Here is a 27,688-nt window from a genome sequence, read left to right as displayed (position 1 = left end):
TTAAAGGTCCGGCTCAGAATGTCAGACTTTATTCATACCCCTCCCCACCGTGTGTGTGGGGGGGAGCGGGGGCGTCCAGACTGTAGTTCTGAGTGCAGGATGGGGGTTCGGGTGGAGTCCGTGGCCCTGCCCTGGGCTCCCAGCCCGGCTGGGCTCACACATGCTGCCTGCGGTGCCGCAGCACCTCCGTGGGCGTGAACAGAAAGTCTTTCTGACAGGCCTCGCAGTGGTAAGGCCTCTGCAGAGCAGATGTCTTCTGCTGGGGCTCGGGGGCGGCTTCCTCAGCCCCTAAGAGAGAGGAGAAGGGAGGCTGAGGGGGTGCTCCACAGCAAGCTCTCACCCACCCAAACCCTGGGCACCCGAGGGGAATCTGGTTCTGTCTCCTCCAGGAAGCCCTCCTTGATTTATACATGTGCACAGACTGAGAGAGCCCTGGGGTGGTCCGTGCACTCAGCAGCAGCTCAGGTCTGCCTGCTACAGCATCCCTGGCTAACAACAGAGTGGATGCAGCTGCAGTAGCGACAGCTGTGGGACAGAAAAGAACAAGAGACACAGCCACAGAGAGACAGAGGCAGACGGAAAGAAATGAGAAAGTGGCAGCCCTCCAGGCCCTCCCCAACCCGGGCTCCGGGGTCTCTGTGACCAAAACCAGAAGGCTGAGGATGTCAGTCCTGTGTCCAGAGAAGGCTCAGATACACAGGAAACCACCCTGGGACGGACAGAGGCCCCGCCCCCCACGGCCACGGCCTTACCTGGGGGGCCGGCCGGCGGGGCCTCGGGGCAGGTGTTCTCGTGGGCGATGCGCTCCAGGGGCGTGAGAGGCATGTGCAAGCCGCAGTGGGGGCAGGTCCAGAAGGTGCGGAGACAGTCGCTGTACAGATCTGTGTCGCTCTGCAGGGGGCACGCTGTGTCAGGGCTTTGCCCCCGCCCCCCAACAGCCAGTCTAGGTCCCTTCTCAGAACCCCCCGGTGGCAGGCCCCATTCTGCAACTACCCCTGGACTAGAGTGAAATGTGGTTGGGGGGCTCCCTAAAATCCCACGTTCAGGGGCAGGAGGGTGAGGGGCCAAGGGGGGCCCATGCTCACCGTGAGGCAGTTGTAGGTGAGGAAGTCAGTGACTGCGTAGCCCCCTTTGGTGGGGTGGGGGGACAGGGTAGAGCTGCCAAAGAGGCCGGGGAGACTGGGGGCAGTGGTGATGGTCTGGGGTCCCACGTAGAGGTTCTGGGCTTCAAGCCCCGTGAGCCGCCGGAGAGTGTAGGGGACCTGCGGAGAGAGACAGGAGAGAGTGGGCCGCTCCGCGCCTCGCTTCCCGCAGCCGCAGCCGGGGGACCGGAGCAGAAGCCGGCCGTGTTCCATGGAAGCTGCCGGACCCCCACTTCCCCATCCCTCCACCTTCAACTGCAAAGACGGAACAGAGTTTAGGAACTTTCTTGTTTGGCTTGAAGAGCAGAAAGTCAGACACTAGAAGACTGAGGACAGAGGGACTTTAAGACACATCCACAGCATGACTGGCCCCAGTTCTCTGAAAAGGATCTCCCAGGGGTTAGCTTCCTGTCAAGATTAAGACAAGGAGCAACTGACTGGCTTCCCGGTTTAGCCGTTAGACTTGAATGTGGAGATAATACTGAAAAGCACAGGACTCGGTGTCTGATAACCCAGAACTGACAATGCAGCTGCGAATGCAGAGCCGTCGGTCAGTTTGGATGTAACAATCCTGACGTTCGGCTGGTGTAACGGCCGTGGCTCACCTCCTCCAGTGCCGCGTCCTGATGGTTACCTGGCCACGTTTAAGGCAACTCACACAGCAGCCGCGTCCTGTGTCAGGCGCTCCTGGACCAAAATGTGAGTTGCCTTAAACGTGGCCAGGTAACCACCAGGACGCGGCACTGGAGGAGGTGAGCCACAGCCATCACACCAGCCGAACGTCAGGATTGTTACATCCAAACTGACCGACGGCTCTGCATTCGCAGCTGCATTGTCGGTTCTGGGTTATCAGACACCGAGTCCTGTGCTTTTCAGCATTATCTCCACATTCAAGTCTAACGGTTTGCCGACCACTGGCCTAGACAAGCACAGGCGATGCCGCTCCTCATGGGGCTGCTCCCGTCTGCGCCTGCGGCCCATGGACGCGCCCAGAGAGCCTCGGACGCACAGCAATGAGCACAGCAGCTGCTCGGGCGGTTACTGCTGATCCAGAGGCCGGGCCGGGCAGGCGGAAGATGGACGTTTTAGGAGGAGGATGTCAGCCCCTCGCCCACTTAGCACACTTGGGAACCATTCACGTCCCGGTCTGCGCTTAGAAATCAAACATCACATTTTCAAGGGCAGAATCCCAGAAAACTGACTATATTTTAGAGATTTGCCATCATTGCTTTTTCTTTAATAAAGTTTTGGGAAAGTTGAAAAAAGAAAAGAAAAAACAGAGATTCTGGGAGACCTTATCAGAGCACCAGGGTCCAGCTGTGCCTGAAGTCCCCCCTGGGCTTTCAGTCCTGGGGCCCATTGCTAAGCCAATCACAACAGGTTTCAGACGCTCCTGACCAGAGCCTTGTCTACAGGCCCTGACGTCCCAGGCCCCTCCCTGCTCCCTCCACTCGTGGGACCACGTCCAGACCGCAGAGCTGGCCTTTAAGTCTGGCAGCCGTGCCCCTCCTTCCCCCAGCACGTCAGCCTGTTCCTCTTTCCCTGGTTCACTGGGTCCCTCCACTCCTCCAGGAAGGCATCCTGGATTACACCCTTCTCCCCTACCCCTGCCACATGTAGTAAAATCAGAATCAATTCTCGACTCCCACTTAAGAGGGGGACTGGGGTCGAACCTGCTCTCCAAATCTGTCTGTCTGCTCTCCATGAGTAGGTACCTCACAGCCCCCCTCACACCCGAAAGTCCTACCTGTAACCAGGGTAGCTGCACTGCGCACACAGGAGCTACTCATAAGCATGTGCTGAATCAGGGCTACGGCTAACAGTGCGGCCTCTGGAGCCAGGCCCGGGGTCAGATCCTGGCTCCAGCCCTTACCAGGTGTGACCCTGGGCTTGTCATCACCGCCCTGGAAGCTGTGGTAGACGGGGCACCCCCTGGCCAAGGGTGGCGGTGGGTACCTTGGCTGCTGTGAACTGCAGCAGCTCTCTGCTCAGGGCCACCACCTCCTGGCGGTTGACCGGAGCCTCCTCCTCCTCCTCTTCCTCTTCCTCTTCTTTTGCCGGCTGCCCCCGACGGGCCTGATGGACCTCCTGGCGGTTGACCGGAGCCTCCTCCTCCTCCTCCTCTTCCTCTTCTTTTGCCGGCTGCCCCCGACGTGCCTGATGAGCCAGCTGCCGGTCCAGGGCACTTTCCCAGCGGGCACGGAGCCGCAGGGAGGCCGCCAGGAGCCGGACTGCACTTTCACTGTCTGCAAGCTGGAGGTCCAGCCAGCCATCAGCCACCAGGCGGGAGCAGTCACCATTGGTGTCCAGGGACCGACTGAACAGCAGGAGGGACTGGAAGAGACAGGGCAGAAAATAGGCAGTGGGTGAGGGGCCCCACACGCTGGGTTCCGGCCCAGACATTCATTCATCCATCCACCTGTCCATCCATGTATCTGTCCATCCATCCACCTGTCCATCTATCTACCTATCCATCCATCTACCTGTCCATTCATCTACCTGTCCATCCATCTACCTGTCCTTCTATCCAACTGTCCATCCATCTCCCTGTCCTTCTATCCACCTGTCCATCCATCTACCTGTCCTTCTATCCAACTGTCCATCCATCTCCCTGTCCTTCTATCCACCTGTCCATCCATCTACCTGTCCTTCTATCCAACTGTCCATCCATCTCCCTGTCCTTCTATCCACCTGTCCATCCATCTACCTGTCCTTCTATCCAACTGTCCATCCATCTCCCTGTCCTTCTATCCACCTGTCCATCCATCTACCTGTCCTTCTATCCAACTGTCCATCCATCTCCCTGTCCTTCTATCCACCTGTCCATCCATCTACCTGTCCTTCTATCCAACTGTCCATCCATCTCCCTGTCCTTCTATCCACCTGTCCATCCATCTACCTGTCCTTCTATCCAACTGTCCATCCATCTCCCTGTCCTTCTATCCACCTGTCCATCCATCTACCTGTCCTTCTATCCAACTGTCCATCCATCTCCCTGTCCTTCTATCCACCTGTCCATCCATCTACCTGTCCATCCAATGTACCCATCAGTTCCCCCACCCATCCACCTGTCCAACCAATTACCATCCATCCATCCATCCATCCACTCCTGCCAACAAACATTTACTACACGCCTACTCTGTGCCAGGCACTCTTCCAGGTGCTAGAGATACGACTGTGAACAAGAAGACCGAGTGCCTGCCCCCATGGAGTGGACGTGCCACTGGGAGAGACGGGTGAAGAAAGAGCAGAGTGAAGCAGAGAGTGTTCTAGAAGGAGGGTAGTCATTACCCGAGGTGGGGCAGACAGCTGAGGGGACGGCCACATCTTCACAGGTGGGGTTACATGCATGTCAACCCTCCTCAAGTGATGTCCCTAACGCTCTATACACATTTTGCCCTCAAATATACAAACAAATAGTAGATGCTAATGAATGGGATGCTAATGAATGGGATGACCTTATCAGAGCACCAGTGCTCAAGTGCTCAAGGGTGAAGGGCTCTGATGTCAGCAACTTACTCTGAAATGCAGCAAGAAATTGAAAACTCACCTACTGAAATGGGTGAGGACAGGTGTGTCATCAAGCAAAAGACCAATGTCCTTTGGCCCCAGCCGGCTTGGCTCGGGGATAGAGCATCGGCCTGTGGACCGAAGGGTCCTGGGTTCGATTCTGGTCAAGGGCATGTACCTGGGTTGCAGGCTCCTCCCTGGCCCGGACCCTGGTCGGGGCTCGTGCAGGAGGCAACCAACCGATGTGCTTTTCTCACATCGATGTTTCTCTCTGTCTTTCCCTCTCTCTTCCACTCTCCCTACAAATCAATGGAAAAATATCCTCAGGTGAAGATTAACCAAAAAGACCAACATCCATTGAAGAATCTGAGAAACGAGGGTATGAGTGCTCCCCATACTCTTCTTTCAACTCTTCGGTGTGAGAATCACAGTATGCTGGAGAAAATTCTAGGACGTGTGGGGGGAGTGGATGTTTGGGCTGGGAGATGGCCAGGAGGGTTCAACATCCATTCTGTCTACCCGTGTGTGTGTCTAAAATCCTCCACCACGAACCCCCTGTGCAGGGGGGGCTCCAGGCAGCATCTCCACCGGCAAATCCTTCTGTTCCCCCCGGGGCCCGCTGACGGCCATTGCTCTGCCCTGGCCCCGCTCCGCTCTCCCCAGCACTGACACGAGCATCTGGCCCATCCTTGACCTTTATTTCTGTTTCTGTTCACCGTCTGCCTCCCTCACTTGCATGTGAGCCCCACGAACACAGGGAGCTTTATCGCTTCTGATCACAAACACGCCCCCAGCACCCAGACAAGTAATTAATGCCTGGTGCAAGGTAGGCGCTCAATTAATGAATGAATGAGCACAACTGAGCAGCTCAGAGCTCAGTGCAAATCACAGTAATGCTCTGGCCGGTGTCGCTCAGTGGTTAGAGCATTGCCCACACACTGAAGGGCCACGGGTTCAATTCTCAGTCCAGGGCAAGTACCTGGGTTGTGGGTTGACTCCCCGCCCCTGGTTTGGGTGCACGTAGGAGGCAACCAGTTGATGAGTCTCTCTCACATTGATGTTTCTCTCTCTCCCCCTCCCTTTCTCCCCTTCACTCTCTCTGAAAAAGCAATGAAAAAAATACCCTCAGGTGAGGATTAACAATAACAAAATAAATCATAGTAGCACAAAATCTACTGAGTTCAGGGACCTGAAGGGTTTCTCTCTTCCCAGGACATTCCCTGGGGGCGAAGCGAGGGGGTCCTGGTAATGGGACACCAGCCCTGGCTCACTGTATGGCTTAGGCAAGTGGCAGCCCCCCGACACCCCAGAGCCCGTCTTCACCTCTATAGTGAGAACACACCAGTCCTAGAACCGCAAGCTGGCACGCAGTGAGCCGCGAGGTATGGCAGCTACAAGGACTCTCTGGCTACAGGCACAAATACATCCACCCATATCCAGCCACCGTCCCCTCCTTCTGCCTCCTTGCTGGGCTCCCTCTTCCAACCGTGTCAGACTCTGTCCCAGCTCTGCTCCGAACCCTTGCGGGGAGGGGGGCGGGGCTCCAGTCTCACCCACCTCCCTGACCTCCTCTCTCTCTGACCTCACCTCTGGCAATTCTTCTCCTCACTAACTGCTCCAGCTGTTCCCTGTGCAAGCCAAGCTTGCGTGTGCCTCAGGACCTTTCAGCTTGCTGCTTGGACACTTCTCCCAGGACTCCCTATGGCCGCCCTCCCTTCAGGTCTTTGCTCAATCGTACCTTCTCACTGAGGCCCGTCCAGATCACCTTATTTTCTACTGGAACCTGTCCCGTACCCTCACCCTTACCCCACCCCTCCCAACCTGGCCCGATTCCTTTTAATTTCCTGGAACACTCGTTTAGTGCTGTCCTTTGTTCATTGCTATTTCCCGCCCTCCCCCTGGACATCAGCTCCAGGAGAGCAGGGCCCGGGTCTTGCTTAGTTCACTGCTGTCCCCAGCACCTTCAATAGCTCCTGATACACAGCAGGCGCCGCTACATGAGCGCACAAATGGAGGACAGCAGCCGCCCAACAGTCTGCGGCCGATGCCTGCAGCCAGCAGGGGAAGGCGACTCCTCAGGCCCAAACCCTGTGACGCAGTCGCCACACCGGGACCCACCTGGAGAGCAGGGATGCGGACACAGTTCACCAGGTACGGCTTGTTGGTCTCCAGCAGGGAGACGAAGGTGAGGAGCTGGTGCTTGCTGCTCATCTTGTCCTTGTCATCTGAAAGGATCAAGAGGACAGCTCAGCCCTAATGGGTTTGGCTCAGTGGATAGAGCGTCGGCCTGTGGACTGAAAGGTCCCAGGTTCGATTCCGGTCAAGGGCATGTACCTTGGTTGCGGGCACATCCCCAGTGGGGAGTGTGCAGGAGGCAGCTGATCGATGTTTCTCTCTCATCGATGTTTCTAACTCTCTATCCCTCTCCCTCTCCCTTCCTCTCTGTAAAAAAATCAATAAAATATACTTAAAAAAAAAAAAAAGAGGACAGCTCAGGCCCACCCTGCCCACCGCTGTCCCACTCACCCCGACACGCGTCCACCCCCCAGGCCTCCCTGTCCCCCAGCCATTTAACCATCCACATAAAGAAGATGCTCACGGGTGTGTAACGAGAAAACACCTGTGGCTTAGTTTTAAATACTTTGCCATAATGAATGTGACTTTGGCTTTTCGGTGACACTGAGAAATATTGTCAGTTTTGTTAGGAGCGAGAACAGCATTGTGGGGATGCTAAAACAGTCATCGTTATCCTAAGTGATCTGATGACTGAAATGTTTCAAATGCTCCAGCAAAAAGGAAGAAAAACTAAACGGTCAGAAGTAAGGGTGGCAAACGCTGACAGCTAGCGAGGGTTTGTCCACTTGGGTGATACAGTATAGAAGTTTTCAAAATTAAAAAAAAAAAGGGAAACGTGGCCGGGTAGCTCAGTGGGTTAGTGTTGTCCTGATACACCGAGATTGTGGGTTCAATCCCTGACCAGGGCACATACGAGAGGCAGCCAATGACTGCGTAAATAAGTGGAACAACAAATCCATGTTTCTCTCTCCTGTCTCTAAAATCAATAAAAAAGTTAATAAAAATGAAAAATAATGTAATAGGAAAAGGGGCGGGGAGAGCCCCAGGGCAGCCCCAAGCCAGGAGCTCACAGCCCGAAGTCAGATCTCGGGGCAGGCTAGACACTCAGTCCCTGGGCACCCCCCTGCTGAGGTCCGCCCACGCCAAGCAGGTAAACGCGCCACGCCCCCCAGCCAGGTCTGGCTCTTGGGACCTCCCGGCCTGTATGTCCCACCTCAGCAGCCCCAGCGAAGGCCAAGTGTGGGGAGGAGCAGGGGGTTCTCTCCGCACTGGGCTCACGTACCTCGGCTCCCTTCACCGCCCCTGGCCTCCGGCTCCTGCGTGTGCAGCACCTCGGGGCTGCTGGCGAAGACGCACGTGGGGTGCAGCACGGTGCCCTGCTTGGCCTGGGTGTGGAAAATCTGGAGGCCAAAGGGAGGCGCCAGGTGACAGAGGCCCTCGGGCGTGCTCTGCCCTCTTCCCGCTGCCCTGCCCGCAACGCTCTTCCTCCACCCTCTTGGCCAGGTTCCCCCTCCCGTCTCAGAAGCCCCCTTCAGGAAGGCCTGCCAGGCCCCTGCCAGCCTGGCCAGGGCCCCTCTGTGCTCCTCCAGCCCCGGGCTCCCCGCCCTGGCGCCACCTCTCTGGGTCAGCTGTCTGGGAACAATGTGCCGCCCCCACCGGACTGTAGCCCCACACAGGCAGGGCCGGGAAGGTGTGCTGAGTGAGGCCCACCTGGTCCGAGTCCTTGCGGCCGCTGTTGAACGGGTCCGGGATGGCGAGCTGCGGGTAGAGGCCCCGGGCCAGCACCAGCTTGAGCAGGGCCATCTGGTCCCGGGTCAGGGCCTGGGCCGAGCTGGCGGCCGCCTGCAGCTGCTCCAGGTTGTGCCGCAGCTTAAACTTGACATCCTGTGGGAACATCGGGAGGGGGATCCCACGGGGCTTGTCTGGGACACGTGGACCCAGAGGTTCTGTAGACTGCTGGGGCCGCACCCTGTCCCCTCAGGCCCCCAGGACGGCCCCCTGGTGCCCCACCTGGATGTCCACGTGGTCGCTGGCCGCCCGCGAGGCTTTGCCCCGGTCCTCGTCGCTGGAGCAGCCATCCTCCTCCTCCTGCAGCCGCAGGACCTTGCGCCTGCGCCCCCCACCCTCCTCGTGCTGGCGCTTCAGCTGGTACAGCTCCCGGCGCTCGCGGCGCTGCTGCAGCCGGCTGTAGCTGTCCCCCGGCTTCGCGGCCTGGGCCCCGGCCAGCAGCCCGTGGTCCTCCAACAGCTCCTGGGGACAGATGGGCCCAGTGAGGGACACAGGGCAGGCCGAGGGGGCAGGCTCTGGACCGACACATTCAAGAGTGGGGCCTGTCACTCGCCGGCAAGCATTGTCAGCCTCTGAGCCACAATTTCCTCAAATGGAAACCGGGGATGCTCCCAATACCTCCCCTAGGCTGCTGGGGCTGAAATGTGCCGGGTAAGAACCACCATCTGCAGGCGCAGATGACCACTCCATGAAAAAGCAGTCGCTGCTGCGGCTGTTACTTCCCCGGCTGAGGCCCAGAGAGGCCCAGGAGCTTGCCCGGGGTCACACTGCTAGCAAATGGCAGAGCTGGGATGTGCCGCTGGGATGTCTGGCCCCAGATCTGGTGCCTCTGCGCTTGCTCCTAGCTCTCCGCCTGAGCAAGCGCACGGCCAGCTCCGCACCCCTGGACCCATGAGGATGCATCACATGACCGCTGACCCTGTGCGCCACCCCCAGGAGCCCTCCTGGATTTCCACCCCCCGTCGTCAGCTGGTGGGGGAGGAGGGTGCAGGGTGGGACCCTGACCTCTGTGTTACAGAAGGAAAGAGGCTGCGTTCCAGAGTGCGCTCAGGTGCCCTCACTCTGTCTCCCCACCACCCTGGCCTCCCTGTCTGCCTGGGTAGGGCTGGCCCCCACCCCTGGTCCTGGGTCTCACCTTGAACTGGCGCCGCAGGTTGGCCATCTCATACAGCCGATGCTCCTCTATGCCCCGGCGGCGGCACCACTTACGGGAGTTTCTGCTCCGTTCAGATTTCACCTGGTGGAGGTAGATGCCAGGTGTTGGGGCCTGGCCAGCTGGGGGAGGGGAGGGAGCTGACCTCCCACCCAGACCACCCCAGTATGGGCCTGAACAGCAGCCACTGGGAGATGCAAGGCAGGTGGAGACCTGTCGGCCCTCCATGACACCTGCTTTCTCCCTTTTCCAGGACTCAGCCCCACTGCCCCTTCCTCCAGGAAGCCCTCCCAGACCACACTGAGTCAGACACCCACTCCAGCCTCTCAGCCCCTTTTGCTCCCCACTGCAGCCTAGTCTGGGTGGTCACTGTCTAGGGACAGGTCTGACCTCCTGCACCAGACTGTGAGCCCCAGGAGGGCAGGGCCAGGTGGTTTTGCTCATCACCGGGTCCCAGCACAGGGCCAGGCCCAGGGGGCGGGCTCAGGGAACATGTTTTGGGATAAACAGGTGCTACCCTAGGAGTCTGGTTTTAATGGGCACTTTAGAAGCCCAGGCTCCCCTGGGGCCTGAGCTCTGCACGTGCTGGTCAGAATGGTGGATTCCATGGGCTGGGGGTGGGGCATGAGGAGGAGCCACAGCCGCAGGGAGGCCCTGACTCTGTGCCTGACAGTCAGACAGGGGTGTCCCCACCGGCTTCACCTGCACCCAGGTGTTGAAGACATTGAAGAGCGTGAAGGGGTCGCCCAGGTCACTCTCCAGGGGCCGCCGCGCTGCCGCACCTTCCGGGTTGTTCTGGGCGCTGCGGGTGAAGGGCGACTGGACGCTGAGGGCGGCCGCGATGGTGAGCACGGGCTCCGCCAGGTGGAACATGGAGCCCAGGATCAGCATCTTCCCTGGGGGCGGGCAGCGAGCTGAGCCTCCCCCATCCTCCCTCCCCCCCTCCCTCCGACTCACAAAGGGCCTCGGGAGCCAGATGGACACACTGTGCTCTCAGTCACATGACCTTGGGCAAGGCCTCAGTTTCCCCATCTGTAGCTGGAGACAAGCACCTCCTCGGACATGTGGTGGGGACCGGCTACTGCTTCTTTCTTTCCTCCGGCCCCCCAGCACCTCTCCCCATGGGCCTGGCTTCCGTTTCATTTTGACCCGCCACGGCACTGTCCTCCCCAGAACTCGACCGCCACGCCAGCTGTCCCTGGTCTGCCTGGCACACAGCAGGCGCTGCGGACTTCTGCACCCATCACGGTGTGAATCTCTCCTGCCATCTTTATTCCATTCAAGGTAGAGGCGGGGAAGATGGAGAGGAGGATAAAGGGAGAGACGGGGAGGAAGCAGGAGCCGGGAGGTAGGGGGGGAGGGTGGAGGGGGGCAGGGAAGGACAGAGAGGAGGAAGAAAGCAGCAGGAACAGCATCCCCGTGGCGTTTCCGATGCTCAGGCTGCTCCCGCCTGCCCTGCAGTCAGTGCCTGTACGTCACGCATCTGACTCAGCCCCACGGTCCCCTGACTGCCTTTCCAGAAAGTTCCTGTTACACATCTAGCCTCCTCAGATAAAGGCGGGCAGGAAAACAAGTCTGTCCCGGGGCCCCCAGCTCCGTCCATCAGCTGGGCAGGCCCCTCCATCCCTCTTGCCTCCGTTTCCCCACCTGTGAGAGGGGCTGAAGCGCATCCACCTGCTGTTCCACCTGCAGGGCTCGCAGTGCCCGACCCGTGACTGAGCCACCACAGCCCAGCACTGTGTCATCTGTCTCTTGCCCGGGGGCCTGGGAACCCACGTGCCCGCCTGGCCGTGGAGTGCCCCCAGCTCTGCCCACTGACAGTGATGGGGGCCAGGGACAGGCTTTCTCTGAGCCTCGTTTCCTCGTGGGAAGCGAGTGTCACTCACTCCTGTCCCATGGGAGATGACATGCCAATCAAACCCAGGCTCTCTCACTGGCCTGTCCCCTTCCCTTGGGCACAGGTCTAGGCCCCACCCCACCAGGCCTCAGTTTCCTCATCTGTACAACAGGGTGCCCGGGGGCGCCACCCTCTCTATGTGAGAATGAAATGACATGAGGCCCACAAAGCCCGTCACTGGCACACAGGAAGTGCTCTCACTGGCACACAGGAAGTGCTCATGGCATGTGGAATGTTCCTTTTCTTCCCAGCCCCGTTTCCCTCTAGAGCAGGGGTGGGAAGGTCCGCCCCGAGGGCCGAGGGCTGTACGAGGCCCGTGAAATCATGTGGTCTGGCTGTGCCAAGGCATTAGGGGTGAGTTAATTCAAGGTTTGACCAAATACAGCAGCTAATTTTAGGTTGATACTTTTGTATGGCCCGCAAATGATGTTATAAATGTCCAAATGGCCCTTGGCAGAGAAAGGGTCCCCACCCCTGCTCTAGAGCAAACAGAAAGAACCATGTCACAGCCTCAGCGGCTGAGCGCCGGGGCCCTGCCGGGATGGGGCTTTAAGGGCTAACACGGCAGAAGGCTGTGTGGAGTGTCTGTGCGTGGGGAATGGTGCCACGGCGGTGGCGCCCTGCTGGGACTGTTCTGTGGGCTGGGGACCGTCGGTGGAGTCAGAATGTCTTGAGTCGGGAGAATCAGGCAGAATGAACACCGGGAGGGGCAGGGATGGCGCAAGAATGAGTAAGAGGAAGAGGTTTTGAAATCCTTATCACCCACGCAAAGGGCAGCCCAGGGCACAGCTGGGGACGGCTGTGCAGCGAAGCCCTGTTTGTTTACTGCTGTATCCCTGGTGCCCAGCACAGTGCCCGCACCGGGGACTTGCGAACGCATGAACAGGGCCTGGAGAGGGAGCAGGCTTGCGAGCAGTGGCCCAATCCACCCAGGGACCTGCGTGGTCACCCCAAGGGGGGTCCTCACCAATCACGACGTCCACAGGCAGCTGGGCCAGCAGGGACCCGATAGGGGTGAGGGCCTCTGAGCTGTCCAGAGCCCCCTGGTCCCGGAGGTAGAGGATGGCCGTTTCCAGGCTGGCTGGTGGCGGGGGCTCGATGAAGGGGAAGGTTCGGGGGTCTCCCACGCTCATGCTCTTCATCTAGAATGAGAACCAAAGCCCCCAGGAATGGGGGACACGTGAGCCACTGTGGAGCACTCAGAGGGCTCAGGGATCACAAATCTGTGATACTTTAACGCCCCCAATGTTAAGGCCCACTGTACAGAGGCAGCAGAGAAGGGCCACTGTCTGTCGGTCTGGCCAGCACCTCTTCCCCCAAACCCTGGACAGGGAGCAAGTAACTGAGGTTTCTCAGCCCCTGGTCATTGCAATTGACTAAGGAATGAGCACATGACCCGAGCTGGGCCAATCAGAATCCTTCCCTGGGACTTTGTAAACTGGTAGAGGGAAATTCAGCATCCTCTGGTTGTGAGGGGCCAGGATAGAAGCTCAGAGACGCTGTGGTTATTCTTCCATTGCCTGGAAATTACCCGACCCACCACAGACGGAGAAATCCTTAATTGTTCCTAACTAGACCTCCCCCGACAATGGATACACATATCCATAAAATCCCCTTTCCTGCTTACAAGAGTTTGAGTTTCTCTCACTTTCAACCAAAGAATCCCCATTAACTCAGAGGCCAGAGGGGGCAGAGGGTGGTGGGGAACACACACACCATTAGGCCTGGCATGGAGAGGCGTGTGACTATGAGAGAGCCAGAGGGAAGCTCAGAGAGCCCGGGGGCTCACCCCGTCTTCCAGGGAGGTGACCAGCTCACCTGGCCCTGATCTGGAGGCCTCCTGATATCTGCCTGTCCACCCAGGAACCAGCTGTCCCACCTTCCTCTCTGTTCACCAAACCCTGATGTTGCCTGGGGGATCACCCAGTACCCATTAAAAGATCTTTAAATTAAAAGCTCTGGGTAGGGGGCGGGGTATATATATAGATAGATTGATTTTAGAGAGAGGAAGGGAGAGGGATAGAGAAATAGAAACATCGATTAGTCGCCTCCTGCACACCCCCCACTGGGGATTGAGTCCACAACCTGGGCATGTGCCCTGACCAGGAATTGAACCTTGACCTCCTGGTTCATGGGCCAACGCTCAACCACTGAGCCACACTGGCCCAGGTAAAAGCCACTTCTTTGTTGTTAATGTTTTGTTGTTGATAATCCTCACCCAAGGAAACCATTGATTTTTAGATAGAGTGGAAGGGAGGAAGAGGAGGAGGAGAGAGAAACATCGATGTGAGAGAGACCCATTGTTTGGTTGCCTCCAGCACACACCCTGACCAGGGCTGGGGATTGAGCCTGCAACCCAGGTACGTGCCCTTGACTGGAATCGAACCTGGGACTCTTCAGTCTGTGGGCTGATGCTTTATCCACTGACCCGAACTGACTAGGGCGAAAAGCCAGTTCTTGATGGGTTTTCTGTTTCAGCTGAAAAAACCCTGAGTGAGTCACGAGGTTCCTCCCATGACTCCATGGCTTTGGGGAACAACTCCCTCCTCAACACGGGATCTGACATTTGAAAGGAACCAGTGCCCCTCAGCGGCCTGGCCAGCCCAGCTCTCCTTGGCCCTGAACACTGGGATTGGTCCTGTCTAAATGCCGCCCGGTTCCTGGCTGGCACAGTACTCAGGATCCCGTCCCCGCCCTGCCCTGCCTCACCTGCAGGACCAGCGCGTCCAGGGCGACCCTCCGAATCTCCGGCACAGCGTAGGGGGCGAAGGCATCGTAGTCGGATTCAGCGTAGAGGCGGAAGCAGACGCCGGGGCCTGTGCGGCCCGCCCGGCCCTTCCGCTGCTCGGCACTGGCCTGGCTGATCCAGAACTCCTGCAGCCGCTGCAGTTTGGCCTGGGGGTCGTAGCTCATCTCCTTCACCTTCCCTTGGGGGTTGGGGGGGGCGCAGGGAGGGATGGGCATCTGTGTGCAGCAGCCACATGGGGCCTGCATACACCTGGTCCTCTCCCCAGCCCTTCATTCACACGCCCTCACTTACTCCTGTTCCATGAACACTGACTCACAGCTCATTCTGGGCCCAGCCCTGACATTTGGTTAATGTAATCTTGCATTTCCTCATTCACACATCTTTTCTTTTCTTTTTTATTCTTTCTTTTTTTTAAAAAAAAAATATTTTATTGATCTTTTACAGAGAGGGAGAGGGATAGAGAGTTAGAAACATCGATGAGAGAGAAACATCGATCAGCTGCCTCCTGCACACCCCCTACTGGGGATGTGCCTGCAACCAAGGTACATGCCCTTGACTGGAATCGAACCTGGGACTCCTCAGTCCCCAGGCCGACGCTCTATTCAGTGAGCCAAACCGGCTAGGGCCACACATCTTTTCATCTATTTTTTCAAGCCTTTGTTTACTCAGAGGCTCGGACATCTGACAAATGCTGTGAAGAAGCTGCCATGTGGTGGGCACTGTACCTGGCAGCAGGGACACAGCTGTGAACAAATGAAGTCCCTGGTCTCAAGGCGCTGAACACGCACCATATCTCATCAATTCCAAGGCCGACCTTTGTTCCTATTGCGCTGTCTCTGATGCATTTTAAAACCACTGGCATGTCTATGTTTAATGAACAGCATTTAAGAATCTTAATGGTACATAAACCTATGGAATGTTTTATCGCTGGCCTCCCAGATTTAACACTGTAAGGTAACGGCTATCATTTACTGAGGGTTCCCTCTGTGCCAGGTACCAAGTGTATCCACTCATTTAATCCTTACAGCCTGAGGGAGGCACTGTCATTACAGCCATTTCACAAAGAACACACCGTGTCAGGGACCCGACCCTGGGCACACAGCCAGCAGGGTCCCCGAGCCGCTATGCGCTGCTGGCTTTCCAGAGAAGTCCACCTGGGAAGGCGGACAAGAAGCAGATCAACAGATGTGAAATGTGATGCCCACACCAGGAAGAAAATAAAGCCCCACAAGGAAAGCAAGGCCGCGGGAGAAGGGGGAGGTCACGCAGACGAAGTGGACAAGCCGGGCCTCTAGGGGAGACAGTGACGCGGGCCCTGGCATGGGATGGAGTGAGCCCTGTGGGTATTTGGAGAAAGACAGCTCTCAGCAGAGACGATAGTCAGTGCCAGGCCCTGCGGCAGGAGCAAGTTGGAATGTCTGAGAAAGATTTAGATGTTGCCACTGCTCCACAGCCCTCAAGCTCTGGTTGGCGGTCTCGGTCTCGCTACACCGGCACATCTCCACCTCCCACACTCACTCCCCTTCCGCCCCTGGGTCGCTGGGGCAGCCCTTACCGGAATCGACTACAAAGCGGATCCCGTCGATGGTGACTGAGGTCTCAGCGATGTTGGTGGAGAGGATGCATTTCCGGACTCCAGGGGGGGCCACGTCAAATACCTGGGGGTGGTAAGTAGGTGATCAGGGGCTAACTCGGCCCTTAGTGACCCCGTGTGTCCAGGGGCCTCCTGGACATCGCCGGGGTGTCTAACCTGGCCTCGGTGCCTCCCACCAAAGCCTGTCCTCCTCAAGTCTCCACCTCCGAGATGGCTCAGCATTCTGGACCAGGTGCCTGGGCTGTCCTGTGCCCTCCCCTCCCTCCCTGTTCCACACACACCTGGACATCTTAAACATTCCCATCCCCCAGCACCCACGGCCCTGCCCTGGTCCAGGCCCCTCCTTCCCCACCAGATGCTGCTCCAGCTTCCTCCTTGGTCTCTGGCCTCCAGACTGATTCCCTCCAGCCCATCCTCCACACGCGGCAGAGGGATCTGCTGAAGCACAAAGTGGCACTGGCCCCACCTTGCTTAGAACGCTCCCATGGCTCCCCAGTGCTCTTGGGACAAAACCCAGGCACCACGCTGGGTCCTCAAGGACCCTGGTGGTGGAACCCTGCGTAGCTCTCCAGTCCCACCTCCCCTGACTTTCCCTTCATAGTCTGGACCCCAGCCCTGGAGCTTCCCAGCTGCCCGTCTTTTTCGCACCCCAGGCCCTTTGCACAAGCCCTTCTCTAGGACCCCAGAGACAGTCAAGCATAGTGGCTTACAGCAGGGGGTCAGCGACTATGGCCTGGAGACCAAACCAGCCTGCTACCTGTGTCTGTGGATCAAGTTTAATGGCCCAGCCTCGCCTGGCCCGTCTACAGCTGCTCTTCCCGCTGTAACAGATTCGCTATGACTGAGAACCCACAAATATGGACTCCCTGGCCCTTTACAAGTTTGCCGACCTCTCGTTAAGAGCATGGGCTCGCCCTGACCGGTTTGGCTCAGTGGATAGAGCGTCGGCCTGCAGACTGAAAGGTCCCAGGTTCGATTCTGGTCAAGGGCATGTACCTTGGTTGCGGGCACATCCCCAGTGGGGGGTGTGCAGGAGGCAGCTGATCGATGTTTCTCTCTCATCGATGTTTCTAACTCTCTATCCCTCTCCCTTCCTCTCTGTGAAAAATCAATAAAAAATATATTTTAAAAAAAAAGAGCATGGGCTCTGGTGCCAAATTACCAAATGCACAGCCTGGCTCTGCCTCTTATGTGACTGCACAGGTACCTGTACCTCTGATTCTATAATCTGTTAAGTGGAATAACAACAGGACCGGCAGGCAGGGCTGCGGTGAGGACTAAATGAGACAAGCGAACAGAGCCCAGAACTCCTGCCTCTCGCAGCAGATGCTCCACACACGTCGGCTGGACTCTTCTCCCAGCCCCCTTCTTAGGCTGCGGCTTTCTCAGGTCAGTTCTGAAAGCCCCTTCCTCCAGGAAGCCTTTCCTGAATCCACCAAGACTCTGCTCTCAGAGTTCAGGAGGTTCCTCTACCATTTGTAAAACTGTCAATTACTTGTCCATCTCCCCCAGCAGACCAACAGCCACGTAAGGGGAAGGGCCATATCTTGGCCCCCACTGTGTCTCAAAGAGCCCCCTCAGCACCAGGGGAGGCACCAAGGAGATGCACAGGGGTCGTGTCTTCAATCAATAAGCAATGACTGGGCCGATGAGTTATGCAGTCAGCCTCCAGGATGGCCCAGGGAGTCTCACCTTCCCCGTGAACACACACAACTTAACTAACAGGACACTGCCCAAACGACGGCCGGTGACTGCCAAGGCCAGGTCATAGGAGACCTTGTGGCTTCTGTTTAGTTCTCCTGGGGAGAACCAGCCACCATGTTGCAGGGACACCGAAGCAGCCCCCTAGAGAGGCCCCCAGCCAACAGCCAGCCATGTGAGTGAGGACCGCTAGCCCCAGTCAAGCCTTCGAGTGAGTGTAGCCCCAGCCACCTACAACCTCATGAAAGATCTGGAACCAGAAACCCCCCAGCTAAGCCACTTCCCAACCCCTGATCTACAGAAACTATGTGAGATAATGAATGTTTATCGTTCCAAGCTGCTAAGTTTGGGGGAGATTTATAACTAATACAGTGGCCCAAAGTGCTCTCTCCCCGCACCCTTCCTTTCCAGCCTGGTGGTCTCTTCACCTTTCCTCACACCCAACTCACAGATTCCCACATCCATACATTTGCTCAAGCTGGTGCCCCTGCCTGGACTGCCTGCCTGTCTCCTACTCCAAACCCTCCTAGGCCCCCACAGCTAAGCCCCAATGCCTCCCACTTTACCAGGAGTCTCACCCTGGCACCCTGGTACCGCCCCAGATAATGGGAGCAGCCCTGCATCCCGCAGCCCTCCTGGTGCCGTCACCCCGCTCCTCCCCGGCACACACAGCCAGACCCCACCCTGCTGGCTGCCGGGATACCTTGTCCTGGTCGGCCACAGAGAGGGCGCTGTGCAGAGGCAGCACCACCCAGCGCTGGGTGTGGCTGGCGTAGGTCTGGGCGGCCTCCAGCACAGCGCTGATCTCCGCCATGCCGCTGAGGAAGACCAGGAGGTCGCCCCGCTCCTCGGGTGGGTACTTGTTGTCGATGGCCTCCAGCACCCTCAGGAAGGGCCGCGGGTCCAGCTTCTCCGACTTGGACACTGACGGCTCGGCCTCAATCGGCTGGTACACAACCTGCGCGGAGACAGCCCCAGGCATGAGCGCCCTCTGTCAACCCCAGCTCAGAGCAAGGGGCGGGGAGACCACACTCACACAGGGCAACCTGAGGAGGATGCAGCAAAGCACAAAGTATGAAGGTAACTGGAAGGCCTCTGGGTGCTGACAAGGTTTGATGCTTCTTAATCTGGGTGCTGGCTGCATACAGGTATTTAGTTGGTGAAAATTAATTGAACTATATACATGATATGTACGTTCTTTTTGCGTTTGGAGTATAACTTCAACAACAAATTTTAAGGGGTGCAGCCAGGATGAAAACCCTAGAAATCCCTTCTCAGAAGGGACCCTCACTCTTTTTTTCTGGCTGCCTAGAAGACAGACTGATGGGCATTTAGAAGCAGAAGCCACAGGGGCAGGGCAGTTTCCTGGTGCAAAGAACTTCAGAGCTGTTACCAATTCTTAGGCCAAAGGCACAAAGGAAGGAGTGGCTGGTCAAAACCATGAAGGACAGCCCTGGCTGGTGTTGCTCAGTGGTTAGAGCACCCGCCCATGCCTCTAAGTCTCAGGTTCAGTTTCTGGTCAAGGGCAAGTCCCTGGGTTGCAGGTTCAATCTCCCGCCCCAGTCTGGGTGCCTGCAGGAGGCAACCAATCCATCTCTCACATCGATATTTCTCTCTCGCCATCTCCCTCCCTTCTTTCTTCCCTTCCTCCCTCCCTCTCTCTCTTCCACTCTCTCTAAAAATCAATGGGAAAAATATCCTCGGGTGAGGATTAACAACAACAACAAAAAACACAGGAAGGACAGAGCCGTGCGGAGGGAGCCATCTTGAAAGGAGCTGTGACTTCCGGGAGGAAACAGCCTACCAGAGACCTTGAGGGAGGGAGCTGCCTCTGCTTTCCCCACTAGCCAGGAGGAAGCCAGAGCGGAGAGGTCCACCTCCCAGGGAAGACAGGAAGGTGGGAAGGGGAAGGGAGATCTGGAAGAGCAAACAGAAGCTTTCTGGCACAGGCCTGCCTGTCCATGAGCAGGATTCAGTCCTGGCTCTGCCACTCTGAGTCGTCCCGGGAACCAGTGACCTCACACCTCTCAGCTTCACTTTCACCTTCATGGTAGTAACTCCTGGCACAGGACTAGCGAGGTTGTGGCAAGGGACTCACATGAGTTCTTGTGTGTTAACTGTTGAGCCTGTAGTATATACTCAATAAATGTTAGCTGTGATTATCATCATTAATATTATGGACGAAAACTGTATGCAAGCCATAGCAAATAGGCTGAGAAACAGGGAAAGTTCAAGATAGAAGTTGCTGACTGAGAGTTCAGGACTAAAGAGCTGGGATGCTAAAAAGAATCTCTGGCCCTAGCTGGTTTGGCTCAGTGGATAGAGCATCGGCCTGCGAACTGAAGGGTCCCAGGTTCGATTCCAGTCAAAGGCACATGCCCGCAGGCTCTATCCCCAGTAGGGGGCGTGCAGGAGGCAACCGATCAATGACTCTCTCTTATCATTGATGTTTCTATCTCTCTCTCCCTCTTCCTTCCTCTCTGAAATAAAAATATATTGATAAAAATATATTTTAAGAAATAAAAGAATCTCTGGCTAGCTTGAGTACAGCAATTATTATAAGAGAACTTGAAAAAAAGGTTTGCCTCTTGGTTTCAGCTTCTTCAACAATAGTTACACCTCAGGTGGATGGTGAGTGAAATGTGGTGGAGTCAGGCCCACCCCCGGGATTGCTGTGAGAATGGGATGAGATTGGTGTAGGAGACCCATGGTGGTTCCCAGAAAGTCTGCTCTTGTCTTTCCTGGAACACAAGAGAGAAAGAGAGAGAGATGGCATCTGCCAGCCTCCCTTGCAGCTAGGTATAGTTCAGAGATTAGAATGGAAGTAACTACAAGGTCACGTCCAACTTTCAAACACACTGGATTTTCCCTGGACTTTCACTCCTTTCCTCTTCCCACAACTCTGACCAGACAGACCCGGACACTCCCTAGGACTCTTACCAGGTGTGGTGCTCAACCCCCAGGGGATAGTTGGTAACATCTGGAAATACATTTGGGTATCACACCTGGGAGAAGAGGATGCCATTGGCATCTATTGGATAGAAGCCAACAATACTGCTAATGATGCCACAACACACAGGGCAGCGCCCACAGCTAATAATTATCCAGCACAAAAGGTCAATACTGGGTCTGAGAAACCCGCCCTATGAGATGGCAGAGCAACGAGAAAGAAAGAGCCTGGGTCCCTGGATGACCACATGGAACTGAGCTGCCCATCAGCCTGGACCAGCCAGACTGTTATATCAGAAAAATCAACTTCGCCGAAACCGGTTTGGCTCAGTGGATAGAGCGTCGGCCTGCGGACTCAAGGGTCCCAGGTTCGATTCCGGTCAAGGGCATGTACCTGGGTTGCGGGCACATCCCCAGTGGGAGATGTGCAGGAGGCAGCTGGTCGATGTTTCTCTCATTATCGATGTTTCTAACTCTCTATCTCTCTCCCTTCCTCTCTGTAAAAAATCAATAAAATATATTTTAAAAAAAAATCAACTTCTATGTCATTTGAGCCTTTATATTTTTGGGTCTCCTCTAATAAGCACCTAGCACTCTTCCCAGCACATGAAAATGCTCAGATATGGCAGCTTTAAAAGAGACAGAGATAGAGAAAGAGAGAGAGAGAGAGAGAGAGAGAGAGAGAGAGAGAGAGAGAGAGACAATATCCTTAACTGAAGGGAAGGGAAGCAGAGCAGCAGACAGAGAAGGGACATGTCCAGGTTGGGCCAGAGACCGGGTGGGAGGGAGGAGGGTGTCGGGGGAGGGGAGCACTGACCGTGATGGGAAAGAGCCTGCCGGGCACCTGCACCACAGGGGCGCTGCCGAAGTAGCTGGAGAAGAGCGAGATGTTGATGGTGGCCGACATGAGGATGACCTTGAGGTCAGGCCGCTTGGGCAGCAGGCGCCGGAGGACGCCCAGGAGGAAGTCGTTGTGGAGGTGGCGCTCATGGACTTCATCCACGATCAGGACCTGGTACTGGGGCAGGCTGGGCTCCCGCTGGATTTGCCTCAGGAGCAGCCCCACGGTCAGGAACACAATCTTGGTCGCCGCCGAACGCGTGCTCTCAAAGCGGATCTGGTAGCCAACCTGGGAGGGGTGGAGGAGGGTGGTCGGGAGGGGACCCTGGGCCTGGGCACCGGCCCCTCACCCCGCCCTAAGTGAAATCTGAGCCAGTGCCCTCGCATCGGACTCTGGAGTCCAACAGACTCGGGTTTGAATCCCACCTCTGCCACTTGGGGTCGTTGACTTTGGGCAAGCAGTTCCATCCCTCAGACACTTATGTGTTCTCCTGTGAGAATTTTTTTTTAATTCAATTGATTGGGGTGACACTGGTCAACATGAACATAGAGGTTTCAGGTGTGGGTTTCTATGTTATCTGTGTATTGCACCGTGTGCCCACCTCCAAAGTCAAATCTTCTCCTGTCACCAAATAGTAGGACCCCCTTCTCCTCCCACCCCCTCCTGTGAGAATTACATGTGCTAATGCACTGAAACATCTAAGACCCCGGGCTATGACACTAATTAGTATAATACCGATAATCAGCCTTTCTTCAAGTCCTTACTATGTGCCACCAACTACTATAAATGCTTTATGTCTATCGACTCATTCCATTCTCACGACCACCACAGGGTGTAAGAATTCTTCTTATCCTCACTTCACAGATGGGGAAACTGAGGTCACTCACCCAAGGCAACACAGCCTAAAGGGCACCTCACGTCACACCCCTACACACACACACACACACACACACACACACACACACACACATCGGTTTCAGGTGAATTATATTTCTAAATGTAAAAGTTATTAGAAAAAAAACAGAATATCTTCATGTCCTTAAAGTAGGCAAAAAGCTCTTAAACAGAGCCCAGAGAGTGCCAGCCCCAAAAGGAAATGACAGACTCGATTATATTTAAATGAAAAGACACCGTCACCAAAGGACATCATTCAGAAAATAAAAGGCAGCTCACAAAGTAGGAGACAAGATTTGCAACACATAAATCCTACCTCGGACTCTTATCCAGAACTGATAAAGGCCTAGCAATCAAGAACAAAAAGACAGGCAACACAGAAGACAAATGGGAGAAAGGCTTGAACAGACACTTCACAAAACAGGCTCTCCAAATGGCCAATAAATACACGAAAAGGTGCTCATGTCCTTGGTCATCAGGGAAATGCAAATTAAAATGTGATACCAGGCCTCGCCAGTTTGGCTCAGTGGATAGAGTGTCGGCCTGCGGACTGAAGGGTCCCAGTTCAATTCTGGTCAAAGGCACATGCCTGGGTTGTGGGCTCGATCCCCAGTGTGGGGTATGCAGAAGGCAGCCGATCAATGATTCTACCTCATCATTGATGTTCTTATCTCTCTCTCCCTCTCCCTTCTCTCTGAAATCAATAAAAATGCTTTAAAAATTTTTTTAAATAAAAATAAAATGTGATACCACTTACACAGCCACCAGAAAAGCTAAAATGAAAAGGTTACTGGAGCAAGTGCTGGTGACGACGTGGAATGTACTGCTGGTAGGAGTGTAAACTGGTACGACAGCGTTACAAAACGGTTTGGCAGTATCCCGCGAAAGCTGAAAATGCCCCACTCCTAGATATATACCCCCAAAATAGTCACCAAGAGTGACCAAAAGGGATGTTATAAAATGCTTAAAGCAGCACCATTCACAAGAGCCTAAAACTGGACACCCTCCAAATTCCCCTCGACAGCTGAAGGAACAAATACACATGAAGCCTTCACAAGGGGAGACGGTACAGTGCTGACTGCGCGGCACACACCGACGTGCAAAACCAAGGATGAACCTTACCGAACTAATACTGAGCAACACAGGCCAGGACCCAAAGAGAACAGACTTTGTTATTCCCTAAAAAAGGCAATGAGGCAGATAATCTGTGACCGTCTATCAACTCAGGTGTGATGACCTCGCACTAAGATGATCATTTATCACTAAGAACAGTGAGGACCTTGGGCGCCTCAAGGTAGTAGTAACAAGAGGGGGAAACAAGAGGGTTTCTGGGGTGCAGGTTTGATTTTTAAAAATCTGGGTGCTAGTCACACAAATATATTCAACTTGTGAAAATTCACATGATACACGCATTCTACTGGATTGAGTATATTCTAACGTCAACAACAACCATTTTTAAGTGGTAGGGCCAGGATTAGAACCCTGGAAATCATTAGTAAGGAAGTGTCCTCACTGTTTTTTTATGGCTACTTATAAAAAAGATTGAATCTTTAGGACATTTCTAATTTTTTTACTGTTAAAGTGCTATAGAGGCGTACCTCAGAGACATTGCCGCTGTAATCTTTTTGCTGGTGGAGGGACTTGCCTTCAATTTGTCAAAAATGTCACATCTACCCTGGCCTGTGTTGCTCAGTGGTTAGAGTGTTGGCCCAAGCACCGAAGGGTCTCGGGCTCGATTCCCAGTCAAGGGCACGTAGCTCGGTTGCAGGTTCCCTCCCCACCTCCTGGTCGGGGCAAGTACGGGAGGCAACTAGTCCATGTGTCTTTCTCTCATCAATGTTTCTCTCCCCCCACCCCCTTCTCTCTTCCACTCTCTTTGAAAATCAATGGAAAAAATATCATGTGAGGATTAAACAACAACAAAAAGCAACATCTGTGAAGCACAAAGTGAAGCGCAATAAAACAAGGTCTGCCTGTACCGGGTAATGTTAGCACCTTTATCAACTGGACCATATCCAGGCCAATCTGCAGACAAATTTCTAGAAGAACCACTGCTAGGTCAAAGGGTAAGAGCTTTTGTAACCTTCATCGACACGGCCCATATTCCCCGATGTCACATGGGAGAAAGTGGGATCCCGTTAGCACCCACTCACCTGTGAGCCATACTGACTGAGGCTCTCAAAGCCGACGCGCTTGGCCAGCGAGATGCAGGCGATTCTCCGGGGCTGGGTGCAGGCCACGTGACTGAAGCCAGCGGCCAGCAGGTACTGGGGCACCTGCGTGGACTTGCCACAGCCTGTGTCACCGGCCACCACCACCACCTGATGCTCCTTCAGCGTCTTCAGGATGCGGTGCCCGTACTGGGCGATGGGCAGCGCCGCCCGCTCCCGCTGCAGTTTGGCCAGCCTCCCAAACGCCTGCTTCTGGACAAAGTCCAGGTAGTGCAACAGGGCTTGGCGGAACTCGGACACCCTCTCCAGGGGCAGGTGCCTGCCCAGCCTCCGAGAGCCCCGCATGTCAGGGCCAAGGACCGAGAGGTTGATGCGGTAGCGCGGGTCGTAAGCACCAGGTAGGTCGGCCAGCGCTGGGATGCTGTGCTTGGGATGCCCGGGGTCCCTGTCCTCCTTCCTGGTGGCCTTGAGATGCTGGAACCTCTGTAAGCGTTCAAAGAAGGTCCAGAACTTCTGGCACTCCTCGGAGCCCTGGCGGATGTAGTCCTCGTCGCGGAAGAAGGCATCCTCGAACAGATGCCGGGTCTCTGGACAGTTCCAGTCCCATTTCTCTGGAGCCTCCTCCTCACGGGGAGCCCGGTGCCGGTCCCGGTGGTCCCTGTCCTCCCTTGTTCTGGGAGGAGGCATGCTGGACCTAACCACAAAGCCGTCACAAAACTGGCTCAGTTCTGATCACCTGGACCAGACATCCTCCTCCATCCCCGACTCCTGCAGAAGCCAGTGCCTGCAGTAAGGAACCACTTTCTCTTCAAAGAGCTAATTTTCCTCCTCGGGGACGGTCCAGGCCCACTGCAGGCGATGGCAGAGTGAGTGGCCGAAGGGGGTCAAGCTGGTGACGCACAGGGCACCTCAGGACTCTGCAGCGATCTCTGGGATGGACACAAGTTCATCCTGGGTTTTAGGCCCTGAAAGTTTGGGGGAAGAGAACAGAAGATGTTCATTTTTAGAAACGTTTACTGAAGGCCTGCTGGATGCAAGCACTGGCTTAGCAAAAGGGACGGTAATGAGTAAGACCACCCTGAGCCCCACATGGTCACATGCAAGAGACAAAGTCGTGTCACCAAACTCTGACAATCCAGTGGTTTAACACCATCCAGGGGTTGGGATAAAGCCGTGAGAGGTGTGGTACAATGAAGACGAAGGCAAGGGTCCCTAACCTTTGGTCTACTGAGCTTGACACCCGGGAGCCCTTTGAATTAAGTGCACAATTTTGCAACTGTTGTTTTATATCTGTATGAGAGGCCTGGTGCAGGGAGGGAGGGGGGTGTCCTCAGCCTGGCCTGCACCCTCTGACAATCTGGGATGTCTCGTGTCGGGGGAGGTAGCAGTGTGCCAGGCAGGCAGCCAGGGAGGAGCCTGAGCTGGGGCCGGGCGCCACACTGCTTGCGCTCATCACCTGGCACAGCCGCTGGTAGCACTGCAGCCGTCGGGAGAGGCTCCTGCCACTGCAGCTGTGCTCGCCAGCCTTGAGCCCGGCTTCTGGCCGAGTGACGCTCCCCCTGTGGGAGCGCACTGACCACCAGGCAGCAGCTCCTGCGTTGAGCGTCTGCCCCCTGGTGGTCAGTGCACATCATAGCGACTGGTGGTTCCACTCGTTTGATTGTAACCGACGCTTAGGCTTTTATATATATAGTTTTTGCTTGCCTGGCACATCCCTTCCTTCTTTTTCTGATTAACAGTACACACCTGCCTTTGGAGAGCTGCCCTTCCTGGGTTCCACATGGTTCCCATGGCCTTTAAGTCAGAGAACTCATATGGGTTGGGCAACTGACAAAGGCCTGGCCAATCACGATACCCTCCACCCCTTTAACCAGTGATAGGTTTGAGAGGTGGATACATGACCCCAGGAGGGCCAATCAGAGCCTTTCTCTGGAATTTATGCTCCGTTACTAGGAAAGAAAAGATCTCTTTTTTTGTTTTGTTTTGTTAATCCTCACTGGAGGATATTTTTTCCACTGATTTTTTAGAGTGGAAGGGAGGGAGGGAGGGGGAGAAACATTGATGTGAGAAAAACATATCGATCGGTTGCTTCCTGCTCGTGCTCCAACTGGGGCCAGGATCGAACCTGCAACCCAGGTGCGTGCCCTTGACCAGGAATCAGACTCAGGACACTTCCATGTGCAGGCTGACGCTTTAGCTATATAGCCACACTGGCCAGGGTGAAAAGCTGGCCATTTTATCTACTGTGGCTTGGCAAGGATGATATAAACAGGGAAGTTTGTAATCGCTCTTGAACATACGTCTTTCCTAGATATTTATCCTAGAAGAGCCTGCATGGGGGCGCAATGAGGCACCCACAGGCATACAATGCAGCTACCACAGGAGAGAAGTGAAAGGAGCTGGGGAGAAGCCTGGCACCATCATTTAGTGCTTGAGGCTGTTTCCTCCAACCCTCACTTTGGAGCGACGCGAGGAAGTCTTCAAGGCGGTGGGGCTGGGCTAGAACAGGTCAAGGGGGGCGGGGTGAGGAAGGGGGGCACATGTAATACTTACAATAAAGGTGTTTTAAAAAAAGAAACTTTTTGCTTACAGTTGGGTTTCGGACTTGGCACAAAAGCCCTAACTAATAAAGAACATACCCTTGTGTGTGCGACTTACTGGAGGGAAAGCCGTCACTCATTCTCAAAGGGGTTTATGACCATAAAAGGGTTCGGAGCCGTTGACAACAAAGGCTTTGGAGTCAGGCGGATCCGGGTTTGAATCTCAGCTTCACCGTGTACAAGGTGTGTGATCCTCGGCAAATCAACTTCTCACGGGTGTTTTCTGCGTCTGCAAAACGGGCACAGTACCCTTCTCAAGCCACAGCAACGTGTTATAGCCCCGAGCCCGGGCCAGAGAAGCTAAATCGTAACCAGCATTCAAGTCCAGTGCTTTTTCCCCAAAAAATGACTAACGTACAGAAAACAGGGAGAACAACCGAGGGCATTAACCTGGGAAAAAATCACGCTCCAAAGACCACAACGCGCCTTCATAATGGTATTTAGCGATGCTTTCACCTCCTCTGCCTCCAGCCTCGCAGGGGCCACCATGGAACAGAGCACAGAAAACTCGATCCCAGTTGCAATGATCACTATTTCACTGAACCGCAGAGAGAATGAGCAGTAAGTGGCGGATGAGAAACCCAAATCCAGGGATTCTGGCTCCCTTCAGGCCTCTTTTTCAA

General features: G+C 55.4%; 1 protein-coding gene across 3 annotated transcripts; it reads right to left on the bottom strand.

The window, feature by feature from the left end:
• DHX34 (DEAH (Asp-Glu-Ala-His) box polypeptide 34) lies at window positions 1–27,688 on the bottom strand. Of its 3 annotated transcripts, none has more exons than XM_014548110.1 (19): window positions 27,456–27,688; window positions 27,105–27,294; window positions 24,448–25,430; window positions 21,377–21,688; window positions 18,314–18,568; window positions 15,871–15,973; window positions 14,276–14,493; window positions 12,534–12,708; window positions 10,372–10,565; window positions 9,652–9,753; window positions 8,739–8,978; window positions 8,439–8,612; window positions 8,011–8,128; window positions 6,771–6,877; window positions 3,228–3,476; window positions 3,099–3,143; window positions 1,086–1,262; window positions 753–891; window positions 1–288 (listed from the first exon to the last, which is right to left on the bottom strand). In XM_014548110.1, the coding sequence occupies exons 3-19, from the start codon at window positions 25,150–25,152 to the stop codon at window positions 155–157; spliced, it is 3,447 nt and encodes a 1,148-aa protein (XP_014403596.1). In that variant the 5' UTR covers window positions 25,153–25,430; window positions 27,105–27,294; window positions 27,456–27,688; the 3' UTR covers window positions 1–154. The 3 variants fall into 3 exon arrangements, with proteins under 3 accessions (XP_014403596.1, XP_005857903.1, XP_005857904.1); XM_005857841.2 differs by having other exon boundaries at window positions 27,124–27,294; XM_005857842.2 differs by having other exon boundaries at window positions 1–289; window positions 760–891; window positions 27,124–27,294.

The sequence above is a fragment of the Myotis brandtii genome, unplaced genomic scaffold, assembly GCF_000412655.1.
Source record: "Myotis brandtii unplaced genomic scaffold, ASM41265v1 scaffold114, whole genome shotgun sequence".
Taxonomy (NCBI): Eukaryota; Metazoa; Chordata; class Mammalia; order Chiroptera; family Vespertilionidae; genus Myotis; species Myotis brandtii.
This window is presented reverse-complemented; position numbering and strand designations above follow the sequence as displayed.